Below are 20,636 nucleotides of genomic sequence, written 5' to 3'. Positions count from 1 at the left end.
ATGTGAGGGCGAAAGAGAGGAGGCGGGAGTTGGTGCAGGCAGGGACACGCTCATCCTATGAATGAGCCATAGGGGATTGGATTATGGAGCTGCTGATGGCGTTGCATGAGCTCACAGAGGTGACTGTGCGTCTCACATTGCTCTCCTAAATAAGCTGGAAATGTTCAACAGGTTCTTGCTGGGATGGATTTGGACAGCTGAGAATCTGGGGCTACAAGCAGAATGAATTTTTAACTAGCAGATGAAGAACTTAATTATGCTTAATTATAGCCAAAACCAAAAGTCACATTAAATAATAAACATTCCTAGTCTGATTAAGTTCTTGCTGTAAAACAAAGCATGTGGAAAGAAGCTGAGGTATGTCTCACAGCTTGCTTCATGCAAGTTCCTAAATTATTGCTTAACGTTTATATGATGTATGCTCTCCAGCCAGGTTCAGTGATCCATTCAGGTTCCTGATTATAATCAGTGGACAGGAACTTGACAGAATTATTTGTAGCTTACTGTCTGAAAAATCCGTGTCCTGATAGAGTTCAGCTCTTCTAGTTAAGTAAAAAGGGGAAGGCTTCTCAGGAAATTAGCCTTTACAGTAGTTTCTTTTTATCCTTTAAAGCACGGCCTTTCTCTTTTTGTTGTTGTGGCTTTGTTTTTTTCCCTACCAAGTGTAATTGGATAGCCTTGCTGGTAACTTACTTCTCTTACAGTTTTGCAGCAGTACTGTATTCTGTACCATGTGTTGGATGCTGGTCTGTTCATGTTGCTAAGAAGAGCAAGAGATCATTTAGTAAAAGAGTAGAGAAAACAAATGTCCTGTTTCTTTCAGCACGCCTTCTCCTCACCGGCCCACCACAAATCCAAACCCTTCCAAGTTTGCTCAGAAGTTTGGAGGGACAGAGAAATGCTCCAGGTGTGGTGATTCTGTTTATGCAGCAGAGAAAGTAATAGGAGCTGGAAAGGTAAGGAACTGCATGTGCTGTTTTGTACCTGTTACGTGGACTTTAAATTGAGCAAAGTGTGTTATGTCAGTCCCAGCAGGGAACCAACAGCAGGGCAGTTACTTTAAAATTGCATTTCTTTGCACTGGAAATAGTCAAATCAATCAACTTAATTGAAAAAAAGAAAAGCACTTGAAATGCAGGGTGATGAATAATCACCTTAGACTTCAGGGGTGAAGATTCAGTATCATCTCATGCTAGAGACTTGAAGCAGACTACAGAAGCCCTTACCCAGAAGAGGAAACTTGTGGCATGGAGCTTGTGAGGGAGGCTGAATGTTTCAGCAAAAAGGGGATGGTCTCTGGAAATAGCATGTAAAACTGCATGTCAGTCTGCCAGCTGTCTGGCTCACTCGCTACAGAGAGCCACGATGTGTTCTGAATTGATCAGAGCAGCCCAAACCTTTCAAAATGCTGCTCTGAGCAGGATGCTGGGTGGAATCTGGAGCTTTGTGCTGCTCACAGAAATACAGATGCTCTTGTGCGCTACTGATGCACTTCAGCTGGTTTTCATTGCACCAGTCTGTAATCAACACTGATGCAGGTACCTGCAGTTAATGTGGGTTTTTACCAACTTGGGCATTCTGTGTATTAATACTGTATTTTTATTTTTTCTCTAGCCATGGCACAAGAACTGCTTCCGATGTGCCAAGTGTGGAAAAAGCCTAGAATCTACAACCCTAACTGAAAAAGAGGGAGAAATCTATTGTAAAGGTGAGAAAAGAAGCAAAGACCATTTGTTTATGGTTCAAGGTAATGTCTTACAAGGACAGACGGTCAATATATTGCTGATATAAGAAACTTTCAGGCTCATGTTAACATGGAAGTGCTCTGTAAGCCATAGGAATAGAGTAAAAAAATGAAATAGGTATTACTGAAGCTGCTGATGTAGTTGAGATCTGCATCAAGCAAAACAGCACATACTGAGAAATGCAGCAGCAGCCTGTACCCTCTGCCTGAACAGAGTAAGGAAACAAGCCAGCAAGCATCCTGCCTTCCCTTCTTGCATGGTTGTAGATACAAACTTGATCCACACAGTGGTTTGATGATAACAAATGCCTTAACAGATACCAAGCCACAGAACCAACGTGTGAGTTGCTCTCACAGAGTGAGCTGGGAGCTACACGGACTGACCAGTCCTGGCTACTGAGTTCAGTCCTGGCAGTTATGCAGCTTAACAGAATGTTTCTAAGCATTGCTTCCCAGGGGGATATTCTAGTGACTCAGGAGAAGCAGCTGAGTCTTAGCCTAGACAGTGCTGTTCTCAATTAATGTGCCAGAAGACTCAGCTACTGCGTTTCATCTTTCTCACAGGTTGTTACGCGAAGAACTTTGGCCCCAAGGGATTTGGGTACGGCCAGGGAGCAGGTGCCCTTGTTCACGCCCAGTGAGGGGGCTAAAAATGCCCTTCAGCTCTGCTGAGATCCTGCTAGAAGGAACAAGAGTTTCTTAAATGTTACTAACTACTGTGAAACAGATACTAGTTACTGTAGTGTACCTTCAGCCGATGATTTGAAAAACAAACACACACACTGCTTTTTTCCTTGCTTTGTGTATCACACTGTAACACTTTTAATACTTAGTAACAATTCAATAAAGCTTTGCTTGTTGATATACCCTAAATCCAAGTGTTGCCTACTTTGTCAGCAATAAAAGTGAGGGGAGTGTTGCTGGGGTACTTCAGGGGTGGAAAAACGGTGCTTATAGACTTGATGCAGAGCTTTGCTGAAAGCTGGACATAACATAGTCATGGCCCTCAGAGCTGAATCACTCTCCTCCAGTATCATACCATCATATATGTGTGTACAAGGCAGCGAGCTGCTCACTGCACAGAAGCAGTAAATCTTAATCTACTGCTCTGTACACAGCCTGAAAGTGACAGATCAGGGGTAACTGTGTGCCTAAATGGCTGCCTGTCTCTGCTACAGAGTCTCTAGTAGATGAAAACCAAACCATTTTCACTGGAATATTCTGGGGGGCTGTGCTTGCTTTGATATTGAGGTGCTGTTATGCACAGAACTTACTGCGCAGGAATACTCCACCGAGACAGCTGCAGATTAAGAAGTTAGGTTAAAAAAAAAAAAGAACTTTGAAACTCTTGTCTGGTTTGCAAAGCAGGCTGATACTTTTTGGGGATAAAAGAATCCTTCGCAGCACTGACTTTATGGAAACACATTCAAGACTGGGAATGCTGCAACAAAATATTAAGCAAGTGTGTCAGCACGTTCTAAAGCAGTTTCAAGCAAGATCTATGACTGTGGTCTGAGGCAGTGAAGCAGTTCAAGCCAAAAGACTAATTAGAAAAATATGTACTACTCAAAATAATACACAAAGAGCATTTTGTACAGGTCATAAAGGAACCATGTGGATAGGAGGAAAAACAAGCCAGCTCAAAATGTGACCCAAGAGCTTGTCCAGTTCACAGAGCAGGAAAGATTAGAGCTGGAAAACACAACAGTAACTCTGAAGCAGCACATTTCAGGTGGGAGTGAGGCAGCAAGTAACCGCACAGCCTAGAAAACCTGGGGAAAAACTCTCAGTCCTGCTAACTCCTACCATAGACATTGCTTTCATAGCAAAAAAGTCTGATTTTACTAAAAGGCAGCTAATGGGAGGTGCAAGCCACTGAATCTAGTCAAGGCGTAATGAGGGTGCAGAGGGCTGGCTTCTTTCCAAAAAAAACCAAACCCAGGAACCAGCTTTTAAATCATCAGGACTCCCAAGCACAGCAATTCCTCTGATGGAGCACTGCAAATCTTGGATGGAGATCTTCAGCACAGAAGGTCGACAGTCATTCTTTCTGGAAGCAAGTACCTTCCCTGGTCTTCACCTGACAAGCCACAGGGTGTCAGCCTGGACACAGCCTCACCAGGAACATTGCTTGGGGAAGGGGAGAACACCACAACCAATTCTCAGTGCCAATACCAATCCAACACTCAGTAGAAAGCACTTTTTCTTCCCTTTAGATGTGCTCCTAAGTCCTAGCCTTATACTTTCACATACATACTGCTGGTTATAAATATCCTGATTAAATTCCATTGCATTGTTACCTTGTTTCTACTCAAACTTTAACCTTTAGCATGGAGCAGAAGAGTCAAGGTACTCTCCCTCCTGCAAGTGCCACCCAGAAGCACACATCTTGGTGACACATCCTAGCCCTATGTAGATGTCTGGTTGACCCTTAGAATACCTCAAATGTCATTATCTAAGTACATTAGGCCACATGAAACATTCCCCAGATGGAATTCTCCCCTAAGAAATGTTACCTTGCCAGCATGCTTCGCTCAAAAGACAGGAATATTTAATTAGTGAATGCTAACTTTAATTAGTAGTGCAAATGTGTAATTTACCAAAACAGTGTAGTAACTCACAGGATTTCACATCTGTACAGATTTGGGTGCATGCCATCTGTAAGACACCTGCACATCTTTCCAGAAAGGCTTCTGAAACTGGACAGAAACTACACTGTATGAAATCACACCCCAAGTCAATACAAACACTGCATCTAAGAGTCAATATTTATTTGATTAATAACTTACAAAATTTAACAGATTTAATTTATGTAAGGAGAGCTAGTTTATTAAACATTTTACAGATTTTTTTTTGTTCACAATGTAATACACATCAAGATCTCGACAGTATTAAAATAATACTTGGCACAGTTATAAATAATATACAAAAAATCCACAGCTTAAAATGTAGTGATGCTGTTTTACACATTAATTGAAAAAAAAAATCTGGTGGACATCAAAGAATACAAAAACCTGCAAAGAAACAGCACATGTTTAGGGCCAAGACAAAATTCCTATTTATTCTACCTATGTCAGATTAAGTTGGTCTGATCTGCTGTTGGTCTGGATCAGCTTAAGTTTCAGAAGCAATGCAGTTTTGGTTCAACAAGTGAATTTTAAGTCTGATAACTTGACAGAAAAATGCTGCATAGTTGGCTCCCCCCTGCTTGCTTTATGATTTCACATCAACAATTCAGTGTTACTCAAGACAAGTTACATTTTGCACTGGAAACTTCATACATCCCAAATCCATATAAGCGTGTTAATCTTCACAACTACCTACTATCGCTCACATTCTGCAGGTCTCAACAAAACTGTCACCAGAGAGCTACTGACACGTAAATAGTGCAGAACTCGCTACGTGCTACCAAGGATCACCTCTTCTTTTGCAAACATTTTTGACACAGAGTGCATGATGCAATTCATGGCAGTTAATGCTACTGGGAAACTGTGACCAAAACTTGCATCACACACTGAACTGCTCTTCTGGTGGCTGGGTGATATTTAATGAAGTGTATTGAAACTCCTCAAGTCAACCGACCCCCAACTAAAATGTGGGGGGGAAAAAAAAAAAAGAACAAAATTGAAGAATGTCATTGGTGATTAAAAAAAACCATACTGTAAAGCTTTCATGCTTTTTTCTGATTAGAAAAAATATGGATAACTGAAGTCAATTGTTTTCACAGAAATAGAGCATGTTTTTGTTAGGATTACAAATTTTGTCTGACAACAGTAGCCAAAGCTTCTTGCCACCCCTATACCCAAACCTCTCCTCTTAAAAGTGTCCAAGACAATGTTGATTTTTCCAGTATTAAACATTCAAGGGCTCTAATGCTGCACTTCTGTAAATCCTGATATCTGGTACTTGCAAACTAAGTGTGTGTCTTGAGATCAATGAACAACTACAGGAAAAATGTTTACTTGCAAATACTGAACATCAACTATTTACAGTTTCACTGCTCCTCTTACTAAGGCAAGGGCCGGGAATACCACTAGATTGCTTTATTACCTGTAATCTGCGTATTACAGAAAATGCTAATTTTGCCAAGCATCAAACATGCAGTGAATTTGCAGGGCATAATGCCTATTAACAGCAATATTTAACATCACTAAAAGCTCATTAGATATCTTCCTACACTTTTTTGGTTGAATAAAATGAAAATGAGCAGCTTTAAATACACTAAACACACACTCACAGAGAGAAAAGTATTTGATAAATTATTTATATACAGATACACATTCTTTACACTGGTCTCAGACATCTGCTTTCAGGTCCCTCCCCAAACTCCCCTCACAGGTTCCTTGAACCACTGGGTTGCTACAGCACTTAGAAGAGAACTAACCTGATTCTCAGTCTCTCTGTAAACAATAGTTAAGGAAGCAGTGAACAATTCACTATGAGTATATGAAAACACCATAACAAAAATCAGTGCATCACATTCAAGAAAAGCCCCTTTGGAATGCAATTTCAGATCATTCCTTACCTTCCAAACACATCTGTAGCATGAGAACTTAAAAACAGAAATTAAGGGCAATTTCCACGTGCCAATACACCATCTTCTTCAGAACACTGCTCTGCATTTTCTGTGCACACGTGCTATTATGGGGATTCTTAATTTTTTGGTTTTGTTAAAGTTTGGGTTCCATTATTTCACATCCAAATGAAATAAGCATTTCAGGCAGCTTTGGGTTCTTCTTCTGCAATTGCATTCAATTTAAATCTATCTTGTCTTTTAATAACTGAGACTTTTGCTTTCACATCTGTGGTATCCCCCATGTAATTTCTCATCCAACATGTCTCCAAATACACTACACTGTACTGCATGAGGACCAAACCTAATACTAAAACATTGCTAGTTTGTAAGTTGCTTATACAATTACTTCAAAGATAATTATTTTTCCCCACTTTTTTTTTCCCTGAACATTATATACTGTAAACTAATTTTACAGGTGTATCATGCATTTAAGCAGGGCTTTGACAGAAAAGCTTTCCTTATTGGTGCAGTTGTTTATTTCAGACTACATTATTTCAGAACAGGATTATTACAAGTATTTAGCTGTACCACTAACTGGTGGCAAAAACAATCACCAAAAAACGTGGGCAACATATTTTACTCAGCATTACCTGACGTGCCCTACTGCTATAACTTAACATGTTACAGGGGATCCCCACCATAGGATGTTTACGACAGTACTGAAAAGCACATTTTTCAATGTACATCTTACTACAGAAAATCTGTATTAAAAAAATCCCATTACAGGAACTACAACATAGCGATCAGTGAACTCTGTATCATGAAATTTAGTTTTATATTCTAGATTCTTGTTTCAATGGAATTATTGATACTGGGATACAAATTTTTCTGCTCAGCACAATATAACTACTTATGTCAATACTTCAGTAATCTCATGCTCCATTGTGAAAGACCTTAAATAAAAAACCCGATAACAAATACTGTGAATATGCTGTCATGAATAATTCTCATGTTAAGAATTGTTAAAATCCCTTTTTGATCTTCCTCCTCTTCCTTATCAGGTTTGGCAGTTTATTCTGTCCATTTTTACTTTTGTTAATAAAATTCTGATGAAGAGAAGGTACCTTTATGATTCATCATCAGCCCTACACACAGCATGCTACTCTTCAAGGGATGCGGAGTTGAGAGAGAGAGAGAAAATTTTTCAGGCACCACTCAGTATGATATGCTCACAGGATGAAGGTGGTGCTACACTAGCTGGTAGCCTGATCCTGAAGTTTGGTCATATTCTATTGTATACTGCCTTGTCCAGTCCACAATAACAGGCCGAAAAAGACCACAGCATCTGAATTCAAAGAAGTCTATAATGTTCCTTATACATCCATGGCTGAAAACATAAAAAAAAACCATGTTAGCAAGCAGTATCATAGCTCATCTAATGAAGTACAACATTTTTTGCCTACCTACAAATTTGCTTCTTCACCCTTAAAGTTTCTAACTTTAGAAAATCAACTCTTTTCAGAATTATTCCAGACTGGTGAATGTTTGATCCTTGGGCATAACCAAGACACCAGTTTTTTTTCCACTATCTACCAAAACGTGTTACTAGGAGTCCACCACCATGTAGCACAGCATGGTAATTCAGATCCTATTCTAAGAGGACAGTTGCATTGTACAGATGTATGCAAGACAAAGTGGCATGAAGTGAATGTCTTCCTAGAATAATTTCCATCTTTACTGATATCTGTTTCTGCATACATACTGGTTCACCAGCTGCAGGTCTAGGATCAACCAGGTCCCTTGACAACACAAAATTAAGAAAACATTATCTTAATTAAATGAACTATTCAAGTACTTTCTGTGGCTGAATCAATTAACTGTCAAGTATTTAAGAAACCTACATAAAATCTCCCAACATGCCGGGGGTTTTTAACTTAATTAGACACAGGCTGAACAGATCACAGTTTTCTGGAAGAGAAGCTCATGTTACGATACATGTGAGAGCAGGTCTAAGCAAAAAGGAGATGAAACTATTTGATGTCAATGCTTCATGTGACAGGTGATGCTAAGTCAGTTATTTCAGACATCTGGTGTTATTTTCAGGAGTAATTTTTATAACAGCAGCTATTTCAGTTAAAATGGTTTGCGAATGTGACAGTAATTTGGGATCAAACTAGCAGGTTTTTCCTACTCTGTGCACCTCCCTGTGTTTTTCAGGCAATTATCTGTTTTTGTTACAACTCTACTCTGTAGGAACACTGCAACCATACAGAGATGCTTGTCTGCTTCTCACTACAAGTTTTGTACGAAGAGATACTAAAAAAACCCCATGTAAATTTCTAGCACAGAAATCCATCTGCTACACAACAGAATCACAGGATGGGTAAGGTTGAAACGGAGCACAGTGGGTCATCTGGTTCAACCAGGGTCATCCTAGAGCACATTGAACAGGATTGTGTGAATCCATGCTGACTGCTCCTGATCACAATTCCCATCTCCTATCTCCTTTTCCCTGTGTGGCACCTAAAAGAGCAGCAGCTCTCACAGGAGACACAGCACAAGCAGCAGGATGAGACATGCTTTTGCCTTTTCTCAGCTCCTTTTGCTACATGCTCTCAACCCATCAATAACCAGGCTCATGCCTTCAATTATGTCTTGCTTTGGCTCCACAAGCTGCTCCATGCCCCTGTATTCTCATCCCAGTACTATTCATCCCTGAGCCCCCATCTTTGATCTTGCACCCTTATCACTACAAAAACCAGAATCCCAACCTACCCTTTTACATACTGATGCCCAAAAGCTGTATGCAACAGCTTGCTCTCACCCATGCAACACCCACTTCAGTTCCCGGGACATCCTGCTCCCTTCCCCACAAATAGCTTTGCCCATGCTCTTCCTCATGAACAGGAAGAAAGCAAAGCCTCTTTTCTCACAGTAGAGAGAAAGGGGAGCTACTGTGCAGAGCAAATTCAACAGCACATTAAGTATTACTCAGGAGAAAGTGCCCGGTGTGGAAATGGATGTCCAGGTCAACATCAACATGCTGCAGTAAGCAGCTACCTCTGGTCTGAGCATCTGCTTTATAAAGAGGATATTTATTTCTCCATAAACTCTACAGTAAAATACAACCACTGCTGGAAAGCATTTTTTTCCTGTGTTTATGCACCCTACACTACAAAACATTAATTACTTCCTTTAACTGGATAGAATGTGTGACTGTGAAAATAGCTGACAAGATGCAGCACTGCAAGTAGAGAAAATACTCTAAAAGTATTTAAGTGTGTTCTGTTTCAACAAGCAGCATGATTCAAATGTATGCAAGGCTACACAAGTAAGAAATTTGTATATGCTTTAAAACTTACTTGAATGGGCTTTCAATAGATGTGGTTGTAACTTTAAAGTGCTTGTATCTTCTTGCATTCATTCTTTCATTTGTTGTGATACCCAAGCAAGATATCTTAAAACAGGAAGAATAAGTAATTTAGTTCACATAAAAACATGCAACCAAGTAGTGCATGAGAGACAGACTGAAAAAGGACCAAATTTACTGGTTTGAAGTCCTTCTTTTCACAAACAAGTTTTTGACTAGGGAAATTATCAGGTACAAACATAAACCATAAGATTTTGAAATTGATGTATGTAGTAAGTAAGGAATATTATACAAATGGAGGACAAAACCTAAAACTTACCGAGAAGTTTTACCTAAGCATTAGAGGATAATTTCTATTTCCAGGAAATCTTTCTGGAAAGATTAAGTCTCATGTCAAGTCATACTACATTAATGACAAGTCATACTTCAAAGCTTTCAGTATGACTTTTCTTAGAAAGGGTAAAGAAAACTTGGGTTTGGTCAGATTAGAATACAATAATGTGGCCGCAACTCACACCGAAGCAGTGTAAGAAATTGTTGCATCCTCTTTCAAGCTACCACTCCCTTTCTGTTAATGACACACAGCATTATTATAAGTTGATCCCACAGTTCTTATCCTCTGTTAGTCTTTATTGCCTTTCTCTGGTCTGTTTTACCTTTTTGTCATTCTGAGAATGGAAAGCAGGAGGCAGGTATTTTAACCTCTTGCACAAAAAAAAGGCCACGTGAATGAGAACTGAATGATGCCTAATACTGAGAGATAGCAGATGCTTGCCTCCTCCAGCAAGGCTGAGAGACTAAACACTTGGTCTAGCACAATGAACACGAAAATTTAAATGACAGGACTATTTGATATTCTTATGACACTCCCAAGACACAGCACTATGACTGAAGTGCTCTTCCATACCTGATACATCTGACACATGAGTAACACAGCCACCCACATGAAGTGAAACACACTGTTTAAAAACATCCAAAACATCCACGGAGAACAGGTAGCAATCTGTGTAACATAGGTCCAAAATCCATCCTTTGTGTAACTTGTCTCACAGTGGAAACCCCAGTCTAGAGGAAAAAAAAAAGTAAAAAAAATATATGGAAGATTTAAGGTATGTTTATTGTACAGCAACATATAATGCCCACATTAGAATGCATTAAATTAAATAAGAAAATGACAGTGTGCCAGAGGAGCTTTACTTGCTCTCTCTTCCTTTCCCAACTCCTTGAATACATGACATATGCACACACTTGGCTATGATGAAGAAAAAAAGGATCTAGGACAAGAAAAATGTCATCCTCTAAATTAAAATACCCAATATAGTCAAGTATTAATGTCCAGCTCAATTTTGGGATAAAAATACCCAAAACTCTGGTAAGGCAAAGATCTATAAAAATCCATACAAGGAGATAAAGTACTTAGAAGCAATTAAAAAAAACAAACCAAAAATCACATTTACTCACAAGAGATACAGCCATAGATCATCCAGCAGATCATAAAAAGCAGAAAGAACAGGTATCCCATAAAATAGCGATGGTTCCCTGCTCCTAAAGTTGCACAACAGGGACCAAATTACTACACTTTCAGCAGAAAGACAACATTACACCAGAAAGTTTAAATGCTTCCTTAGAAGTACTGCTTATTATTGTACATAGAAACATTACTCTACAATATTAAGCCAGTATAACTTCAAGACAGTGAAATTAGCAGGTTTATGATTTTTTTTTTTACTTCTCAGACAACAAAGCCATTTTTCTTTGATTTTCTGTCATGTTACAACTGTAATTTACTAATTCATTTGTAACCTCTTTCATGAACTAATAAAATTACTGATAAATCATATTTAGAGCAGTGTTGGTGACAGCTGTTGCAGAACCCTTAACAGCCAGGAACTACACATTAATAAGTATTTTTTAAAAGCCATTGAAAAATCATCAAACTGCAGTGTTCCTTTCTTAAAAGTAACAGAAATATGAACAAATATACAACCTTCCTTGATAATAAGCTAACTCACATCTTAGGCTTGGCTGCTTGATGAAGCTAGCTAAAAGTAAAGTATCTAGTAAAACTTGTAAAACAAATACATGTAACTGAACAGACAAGGCCTAAGAACCTGGCTGTAATAATGAATGGGATAAAAACTACTCTGCTTTAGACATAATTCTAATGCAAGAAAATTCAGTTACTACGACTGATCTATTTTTAACATTAGTAGAGCTAAAACTATGCCTCTTGAGTACATCATAATTCTGAAGTACTCAGCCTTCCTTCTGTTTGTAAAATATGTCCAGTGTTGTAACCTTCCAACAGCTCCAGGCTGTAAACTAAACCCACAGAGATGATAATGGGCTACAAAAGATTTGGCTGTCATCATTTACCAGCACAGCATTTACTTCTTTATTATGTCAAATGTTTTCCCTGCTAAAACAAGAGCATCCTCTGGAGGCAGAAAATAATCAAGCGCTTTTAGCAAGTGAGCTGAAAGACTGTATAAATAAGAGATGAGGAGAAACACGCATGTAACACAAGCTAGACTAAACATAAGACATTTCCTTGAAAATCAAACAAGTTCCTGAAAACACAAAATTACGTTGCAATATTGCCTTCAATCACCTAAAGGCATAGGAGAAAGCCTTGGGAATGTCCCTAAGGTATCACTTCCATTTGCATTCTAAATTTCACAACTGTTAAGTTTCATAAAAGAAAGTTAAATAGCGACCTAGAAGTCCATCTGAGAGGCATCTGATGGGATGCTTCTTTCAGCAACATCTTTAAAGATACTAAAGCAAATTCTGTCAAACAGGAAATCCATATGTGTGAGGTAAAAACATGGGTGTAGCTTTTAAAACTATAAATGAAATAGTACAATCTTGATTGCAGTTTAAAAAGAAAAAAAAAATCTGTGAAAAAAGAAACTAGAGAAACTGTATTTTGAATAAGATTGGGCAAAACACAGTACTGTGCTCTACAGTTGCCTCCTGGACTGGCAGGAACAAAGTTATCCTCTTCAGTTAAAACAAAAAAATAACTGTAAAAAATATAATGCTATTTTGATATTTCATTTAAAAGATAAATATAATCACTTCTAGAAACTCGCTTGCTGTATTTTAACTAAAATTTTGAGGCAAAGGATTTGCCCTAGTTGCTGATTAATTTCTTTTTCAAATAGTCTCCACTTTTTGTCAACCTCTTCAAAATGGTAAAAATATTCAAAGTCTCCTTATGTGCCAAGTTTTATTCCCAAAGGATTTACTTCAGAGTGTCTGTAAACACTCTTAAAAGATTTCTCAGTTCTATCTTTAGCAACATTCTTATCCTTTTAACACATTCCACACACATCCAAATTCTACCTTTCCAGAAAGGCATGATTCATGTTTCCCTTTTTGGCAAATATACCATGAATGCTGTTTTAAGAATGAATTCTGTTTTGCAATCCCATGCTTAGAGTGACCACGTACCAGTCTGAGACAGAGAAGCCATATAAGGTTGTTCAGACCATCATTCCCTTCAGTTCAGCTCCAGCTCCCATACCGTGATTTCTAATGCTTTTTCCCAGCATACTTTCAAGGGCCTAATGTTTACTTTTACCTCCAGTTACCTCACTCTGTACACCATCACTAGAAGACAGATTCTACTTTTCATCATCACTGTTACCTAAAAACCATTTCTTCCATCTACCCTAACCCCATCACTCACACACTCTCTCAATACACACGAACTAAGGTCTTTCCTCCACCACTTTTTTGTTATTTTCCAGTTACTGATTAAAATACTGGATCTTTCTGTCCCATTGACATGTACTCCTCAGTACTCTTGCAAAACCTGAGCCATGCTCCCCTGCATTTGTCTGAATCAAAAATTTCTTAGTTTTTCATTGTAAAACATTTAAAATAAAAACCAAAAATATCTCAGATAGTAACATCTGTAGGAAACATAAAATAGAAGAGGGTGATATAAGTTGATCTCAATGAGACTTTAGAGATGTTATATTACAATTTAAATGCCCAGATTGACTATTTTACTCTTGATTTTTAGACCAAACTACTCTGATTATTCATTATTATATGTATGTGAAAGGACTATAATGAAGCATTTATGGCTGTCAGCTGTCAGTGAACCGAGGTCCTAATTCCTCCCCAAGATTAAAGTTACGTCTGCTTGTGTCCCAAAAAATTAAACATGTGAAGCAAGCTGCACTCATTTCCTAGCTAACAGGTCTTCAGTGCTCCCTGCATAATAATGGTTTTCAAATAAGTTTCTCAAAAAGTATGACTGGGAATAGCAGCATTTAGAGACTTTACTTCTGTTCTATATCCATGCCTTTCATAATCACTGGGGAGAATAAAAGACAACCTGGATGATCAAAAAGAGGAGAATACCTCAATAGGAAGTCATTCTATATCTAACTTCTACAATCATAACAATTTTAAATATGTACACGTTACTATTAAATTACTGAATATTATTGGTCAAAATAAAAAATTTCATCTTACATAGTGGATAATAATCAGTTGTGGATTTGGCCCATGCCTTTTCAGCAGTTAAGCTTCGCATCTTTTCATTACTAGGGTTTATGTTAATAAAAATACATAAGTAGTGAACTGAATTAGACACAGAACAATTTTGAGGATGGGTATATAATAGACAATACAAATGAGAACAATGCAGAGAATCACATGTAGGAAAAGAATTAAGCTCAATACTGAAAAGCTTTTCTTAAGCAGCCAAGTCACTTGCACCGTGAAATAAGAACGGGCAAAACCTTGCAGAGCATTTTAGCAAATTACTCACCTACACAGTTGCCCACCCATGGGCAGTGGTGATCAAACTTCGCTATACATCGATTGCAAACACCACAGTGTTTGGACCTCACTGGCTTCCGTATCTGTAACAGATAATAAACTTTTGTTCACAAAAGCAACTTACCCTGATATATTTTAAACAGAAAAGCCCTCAATTTAAATGTATATTGATTGTGCTACTGTTAATTCCTCAGAGAACTTAAAATTTGATGCTAATTCTTAAGGCAATCTTAGCTATTAAGCTTCATCTACACACTGTTTAACACAAACATCCTTACAACTGCACTGAAATTATTTTCACACTATTTTTCTTATACAGAGAATTATTTTTTTCATATAAAGTTCTTCTATCACCTCCAGCTATTGAGCTTTGTATAGCAACCAGCTTCATTTCAGCTTTTAATAATGAAAATACAGAATGAGCTTGAGTTCCATGATTCTGTATCATTCATAACAGAGCTCTACTGTAAACTTTTTAGTTTCTTTTCTAAAGACAGAAATATGACTCAACAAGCAGAACTCGATGGAACTTAAAATGCTAAATTACTCCCAGAAATTTTTCTGGAGAGGTTATGTCGTGAAAGAAGTGGTCTGAGATATATCTGTATATACACACATAATTTTTAAGGTGCCACATTTGTATATCATTTTCCAGCTTCAAATTGGGAAATATTAACATCATTCATGTTCCACATACATTAGAGCTTTGCAGTGTTAACACTGATAACCTTGAGAATTTTGCATTTGCTAGTTAACGTCCAAAAAAAAGCATGTTGTATTTGCTTTACAGAAATTAAGACTTTTTTTGTTCCTCCGGACTACTGCCAGATAGAGAAATACACTTGATTTTTGGAAAAAAGTATTTTACCAGAAGCACAACATAATTTTACTGTGAGTTACAGAGGTAGTAGAATGTCACATATGATTTTCATAACTTGTTAGGTGTATAACCAACTAATTTGGTAGACATACTGGATACTTGAATTTTGACACTGGCAAGTTATTTCCACAGTGATATTTTTTTTTTCCCCTCACTGTTGCAGTTTTTTTGTGTACATATTATGTATTGAAAACACTGTTTAAATTAAATATTACAAATAAATTCTGCCTTTGAAACTGCAATATTAAGGTCAAATGTGTTCATTACAGGAACACTAATTCTGGCTTAGCATTAAAGGAAAAAAAATAGTAAGTGGTGAAGTTGATTAAAAAATATACTACCAAGCAGGTACTGCAGAATATACTGAGGTCCAGACTTCCTGTCTCTGCAAGTTCTACTATTGTCTGCAGGAAAAATAAAAACTATAATTTAGCATATAAACAAATGGTGACAAACATTTTCAGACCTGTGGCTGTGAGCCCTTTATTTCAGGTACTTTCTACACACAGGAACAAATTAAATTCAGATGAAACTTGATTTTGAATCCACTTTATTAAAACAATATGCATATTTACTTCTAAATTAGTTCTAGTTTATACTTATTCCTAGTCACCTACTGTGATTTCAGTGCTGCTGGTGTGACTTTTGATACCCTGGACAATTTCATATAATACATTTTGGACAATTTCATAAATAGTCCCTTTGATTTCAGTGGGAGTGTAACACTACACTACAGACTAACGAAAGGATGCAAAAAGGAATGTACATGGTCTGACACTCAGCACTGGAGTTCAGTATTGTCCACAAGCAAAATCCCAAACCTCAGGAGAACAGAACTGAACAACAGCAGATGAATAGCTTTTAAATGTAAGTCTTGTGCAGACCCAGGATCACTTCAGTTAGATCCACGTCATTGTGCTTTGTAAACCTTTGTCTACCTTCTATGCTTTTGAACTATAGCAAAATTTTATTTGTTTATTCCTTCACTTGCTTTAAGAGTGACTTGGGTTATTTTGTAACACAGAAGAAAGGACATGACATATTAAAACAACAAACATCTGAAATTGTTGCTTACTACACATTTCCAAACATACTTAACTTGGTCACCTGAAATGAAAAGAATTTTCTTCCTTAGTTATTTCAAAACTAAAGGCTAACTCAGCATTAAATACTTGAAGACAAATTATGAAAATGTCAGGAAGTGCTACACTGCACGAAGGCAAGACACACATCCTACAGTGGTTCATACCCCTGCTAACAGAACATTTTACCATGTGGTTAGATGCAACCCAAAACATTCACAGCCATATGCATCTGCCTCAAGAAGTTGCATCTTGCAATTCCTACCCAGTTCAACAAGGCTTTTGGAACCACACTTGCCTATTTAAGTAAGTAGATCAAATGAACTGCATATTTGTGCAATTTGCTGAATCCAATCCAAAGTGTCATTGTTGACTATTCTACTTAATTTAGTCCAGTTGAAGGAGAAGAATTTAGTTTGGAGTTTACTTTGGCAAACTGGCAATAACAGAAACAGAAAATTGAGAGTAAATCCAAATCTGCACATTGACTAAGAACTCAGCTATAACCAATTGCAGAATACAAGAATTACTTCATCTATGCCATCCTTTTAATGGCTATTGTATTTTCAGTCCTGCTTAAGGACAAAACTCCAAGCGGTCTGATGTTGATCCACACAGGTCTTTTCACAAGCAACCATGAAGTAGAAGCTCAAAGTTCATTTTAGATGGGACGGTGGCTTCTAGGAAACTTAAACAAAACAAAACAAAACAAATGCTTCTGCCACTTGTTGGCATATTCAATGCTCAGTTTGGCTGCTGAGAATAATGCACTTAACTTTTTTTAAAAATTTGAAATACTAATAATGATATAATGTCTTAGATATCATTAGATCACCCATATTTTCTCTGACATTTATGCCAAAATATAGGCTCACCCCAAACTGCCTGGGGTTTTGGCTGTTTTAGCCTCAAAGTGTTTGTCAGTCTAATACTTTTAGACACAAAGGTAAAGAAAATTAGAGGTGCTTAAAAGTCTGGAAGGTTTTCAAAAAATTCACTAACACTTTTCCCATCAGGGGCTATTTGTTTCAGTACGGCAGAAGTCTGAAACCTCACATTTGCTTTTTCCCTTAACTGCTTTTCAAACTTTTTAAATTGAAAATTCAGGTTACAATTTTATTTTGCTACTTAAAATGACCAATATACAATTTTGCACCAATTAGACTTGAAATGCATTACACATGGTAAAAAAAAAGAAATCTGGAAGACTTTTCAACATTTTAAACCTTCTGTTATACAACTTACGGAAATTTAATGAACTGAACAGTAAACTAACTATTCTGATCAGCTGGTGGAAGGCTGTTGAAGAACAAGTTCATATCTCTTGGGTTTACCTTTTTCTTTTGTTCTTCCGTGGCTTTGATGATTCCCGGATCAGATTTCCAGGATTTTCCAAAATTGTAGAAAAGTGCAACACTATTAGCAAGGAATGGAAGATGTATAAAGAAAAAATTGAGATGTGTTTACAGTCAAGGAATCTCAAGTGTAAAACTGAATTTCCTCTTGAACATTCTCACTGATAATTCTGAAATAAAATTTAACTAAACTTAAATTTTACTAATGGCCTGGAGTCACTGTCCTCAGAATTAACAAAATTCAGCACCGCTGTAAGAAGTAGCTTGGTACTCAGCATTTTCTACTGCTCAACCTTCAAAACTAACTTTTAAGAATGGTCTATTCCATAAGGTATTTCTAAAGCATTTATCCTTCTAAAGGATGAATAACCATAGTTCAGTTTTTGTAACTGCTCTCCCTTTTAATTAAATTAAGTCCCATGAAATTTATCTTCTTAATAACTATTTCCTGTTTTCAGAATAAACATTTTGGAGCTCTATTTTTAAGACAGACATTTGACTGCCTATGTCTTCAGCAGCTTGACATTCCTGTGATATCACAGGAGGGGCTGTTTCTAGCCATAGAAGGAATTTTGCTGCAATGGCCACTGCTGCATGGCAATCATGTCTCAACACCACTTATCTCCAAGAAAGGTAGTGTCTGAAACCTGGTCCTGTAATAAGGCAATACACATATTTTGCATCACTGAAAGTTATTTTTAACATACTAATATGTCTAATACTTAAAAAACCACAGGATTTATTATTCTCTGGAAGTGTTTATAAAATCACTTACCATAAAGACAGAAAATAACCACTTGTTTTAAAATACATTTCCTGCATTCAATGTCTTGCCATGTAACATGTCTAGTCTAACAGCACTTGACATTTCTCCAGAGAATTAAAACATTTTTAGCAGGGACATTGAAAAACCAAATACTTCAGATGTTTCTTTTCCACAAAAGAAAAATTATTTATTCTCATAAACGTACAAAAGACCTGACGAAACTGACTAAACACACTTGCTGTCAGCTGCCAGTTATAACTGCAAGGAGATGCCCTACCTGACAAATCTGTGGTGGCAGAAGCCTCTACAGCATTATCCAAACAAAAAGGACACCTATCACTCAGGCACAAAGCACTACACACCCTAAATTACACTATATTTTGAGTAACTTAGATACATACAGACGTAAGCAACTTGCAACGCAGAAGAACCCTGAAATGCAAACAAATACAAGTTGGCCTCTTTATGACTTCTGAAATGCTAACAAAGGCTCATTGTTCATGTGAAGTGTATCCCAAATAATTTTTGTTGTCCACCTGTTGGGGCAAGGAATTGGCTGTGAACTTCTAATAAAAAAAAAAATTGGCAAGCTAAATTAAAGTTTAAATAACGTATCTTATATAGTAGAATACTAGTATTAGCTCACTAAAGGGAATTAATCTTTCCAGTAACAAGACATTTCCTGCAAGTTTATAACAGGGGGAAAAAACATCAGCTATACTATAACTTAAACATTCACAGTTCTATTTTATACATTAGAGATGAAAAGCTCAGACTTCAAAATTTATACAATCCAACTTCTTCCTATTTTTTTTCTAAAGCTACCTGCTGCCAAAATAAGCTGGTGCAACTGAATTGCTTACCTAGAGAGAGATTACATTTTCTTTAGAATACTAAAATGTTTTTTTTACAACAGTGAAAACTGGTTTTTCATTAAATGTACCCTAATCAGACAACTGTTACAAACAACAAAGGTACAACTGAAACCAATTTTACGACCCATTTCTAATTACCACACATCATGTCTAGACTCTTAAAGATGTGGGAAAAGACGACGAGGGTTTTTATAACCTTAATGCTTTGGAATAGTTTTTCTACTAACTAAAATTTGGACAACCTGTAACACAGCAGCTGTCCATTGTCTCAACTTACTCTTCCCCCATTTTACTCCCTCAAATACAGAGAGAACGTAAGAGATGCCCCAGAGAGCCTGTTTTGCCTGTCCTTTTATCATGGTGGTGTCAGATGAGTGCAATGCTGACAATATAAATTGTGGCAGATAAGGCACCTTTGTGCTGCAGTTGGGAGACTACATGAGAAATTAAAAGTTTTCTTCTCCAGGATATTTCCAGCATGTAATGTAGATATAGAACTTCAGCTGTAAGGTTCATCTCACCCACTTTAAATCAAGCAGTATACCTTCACCGACATCAGAAAGGAAAAAAAGCCATGTCCAGTCTATCTTCGGTATCAAGATATTTAAATTAGGTAAGAGAAGCAGAGCCTTACAAGTGGTTATTTTTTGTCACTGGCTACGAAGAGTGCTTAAACTTCAATACAGATGCCCACACTAGAGGTACCTAAAATCATGCTGAACTCCCCTCTGAAGCTTACTTCCAAAGAGATCTTAGCAACTTGCATCACAGACATCTCTCAAAACTCTTCACATGTAAGAAACCCTTGTAGGTTTGCAATAGCTTCAGAGTAGGGAATTGGTTCTCTAGAGAGAGTGTCTCATTTTGTGTTAACATCCTCATTTACAGCTACACAAGGAAAAAGGACATTACCATATTATTAAGGGCTGCAAAATGTATAATATACCAGGCATTCACACCTCCTGCCTTGCCATCAGTTTGCTCTCTTTTATGCAGTTTCCCCAGCTTCCATTGAGAGACAAAGCAGAAACACCCAGGAAACACTTCCTACTTTTAGTCCTAATCAATATCCTTTAATTATTAGAACAAATACAAGAGGCTGAAAATGATTCCAGGAATTGGAACCAAAAAGGTCATTTCATTAAAAAGAAAATTAAAACCAAACAAGCACCACACAAGCCCTAAGTGAGGTAAACATGGGATAGGTTAATTTTTCATCGTGAACTGTAGTCTATTTAGAAGGCCCCA

The 20,636-nt window shown here is 37.3% G+C and overlaps 2 protein-coding genes across 2 annotated transcripts in view; one reads left to right on the top strand and one right to left on the bottom strand.

The window, feature by feature from the left end:
• Nucleotides 1–2,617, top strand: part of CSRP2 (cysteine and glycine rich protein 2) — a 5,548-nt gene extending 2,931 nt beyond the window's left edge. Inside the window, exons 3-5 of the mRNA XM_008632824.2 lie at nt 824–956; nt 1,615–1,708; nt 2,309–2,617. Coding sequence (XP_008631046.1) covers nt 824–956; nt 1,615–1,708; nt 2,309–2,385 — 304 coding nt within the window. The 3' untranslated portion in view covers nt 2,386–2,617. The remainder of the gene's footprint in view (nt 1–823; nt 957–1,614; nt 1,709–2,308) is intronic.
• Nucleotides 2,618–4,494: 1,877 nt separating this feature from the next.
• The window catches only part of ZDHHC17 (zinc finger DHHC-type containing 17), a 67,956-nt gene continuing 51,814 nt past the window's right edge, over nt 4,495–20,636 (bottom strand). Inside the window, exons 12-18 of the mRNA XM_008632823.2 lie at nt 17,727–17,851; nt 15,652–15,714; nt 14,420–14,513; nt 11,092–11,175; nt 10,538–10,695; nt 9,623–9,717; nt 4,495–7,647 (exon numbers count right to left, since the gene is read on the bottom strand). Of these exons, the coding sequence (XP_008631045.2) occupies nt 7,509–7,647; nt 9,623–9,717; nt 10,538–10,695; nt 11,092–11,175; nt 14,420–14,513; nt 15,652–15,714; nt 17,727–17,851 (758 nt within the window). The 3' untranslated portion in view covers nt 4,495–7,508. The remainder of the gene's footprint in view (nt 7,648–9,622; nt 9,718–10,537; nt 10,696–11,091; nt 11,176–14,419; nt 14,514–15,651; nt 15,715–17,726; nt 17,852–20,636) is intronic.

This window comes from Corvus brachyrhynchos, unplaced genomic scaffold (assembly GCF_000691975.1).
Source record: "Corvus brachyrhynchos isolate BGI_N302 unplaced genomic scaffold, ASM69197v1 scaffold32, whole genome shotgun sequence".
Classification (NCBI taxonomy): domain Eukaryota; kingdom Metazoa; phylum Chordata; class Aves; order Passeriformes; family Corvidae; genus Corvus; species Corvus brachyrhynchos.
The sequence above is the reverse complement of the archived record's forward strand: the minus strand, read 5'-3'. Positions and strand labels throughout refer to the sequence as shown.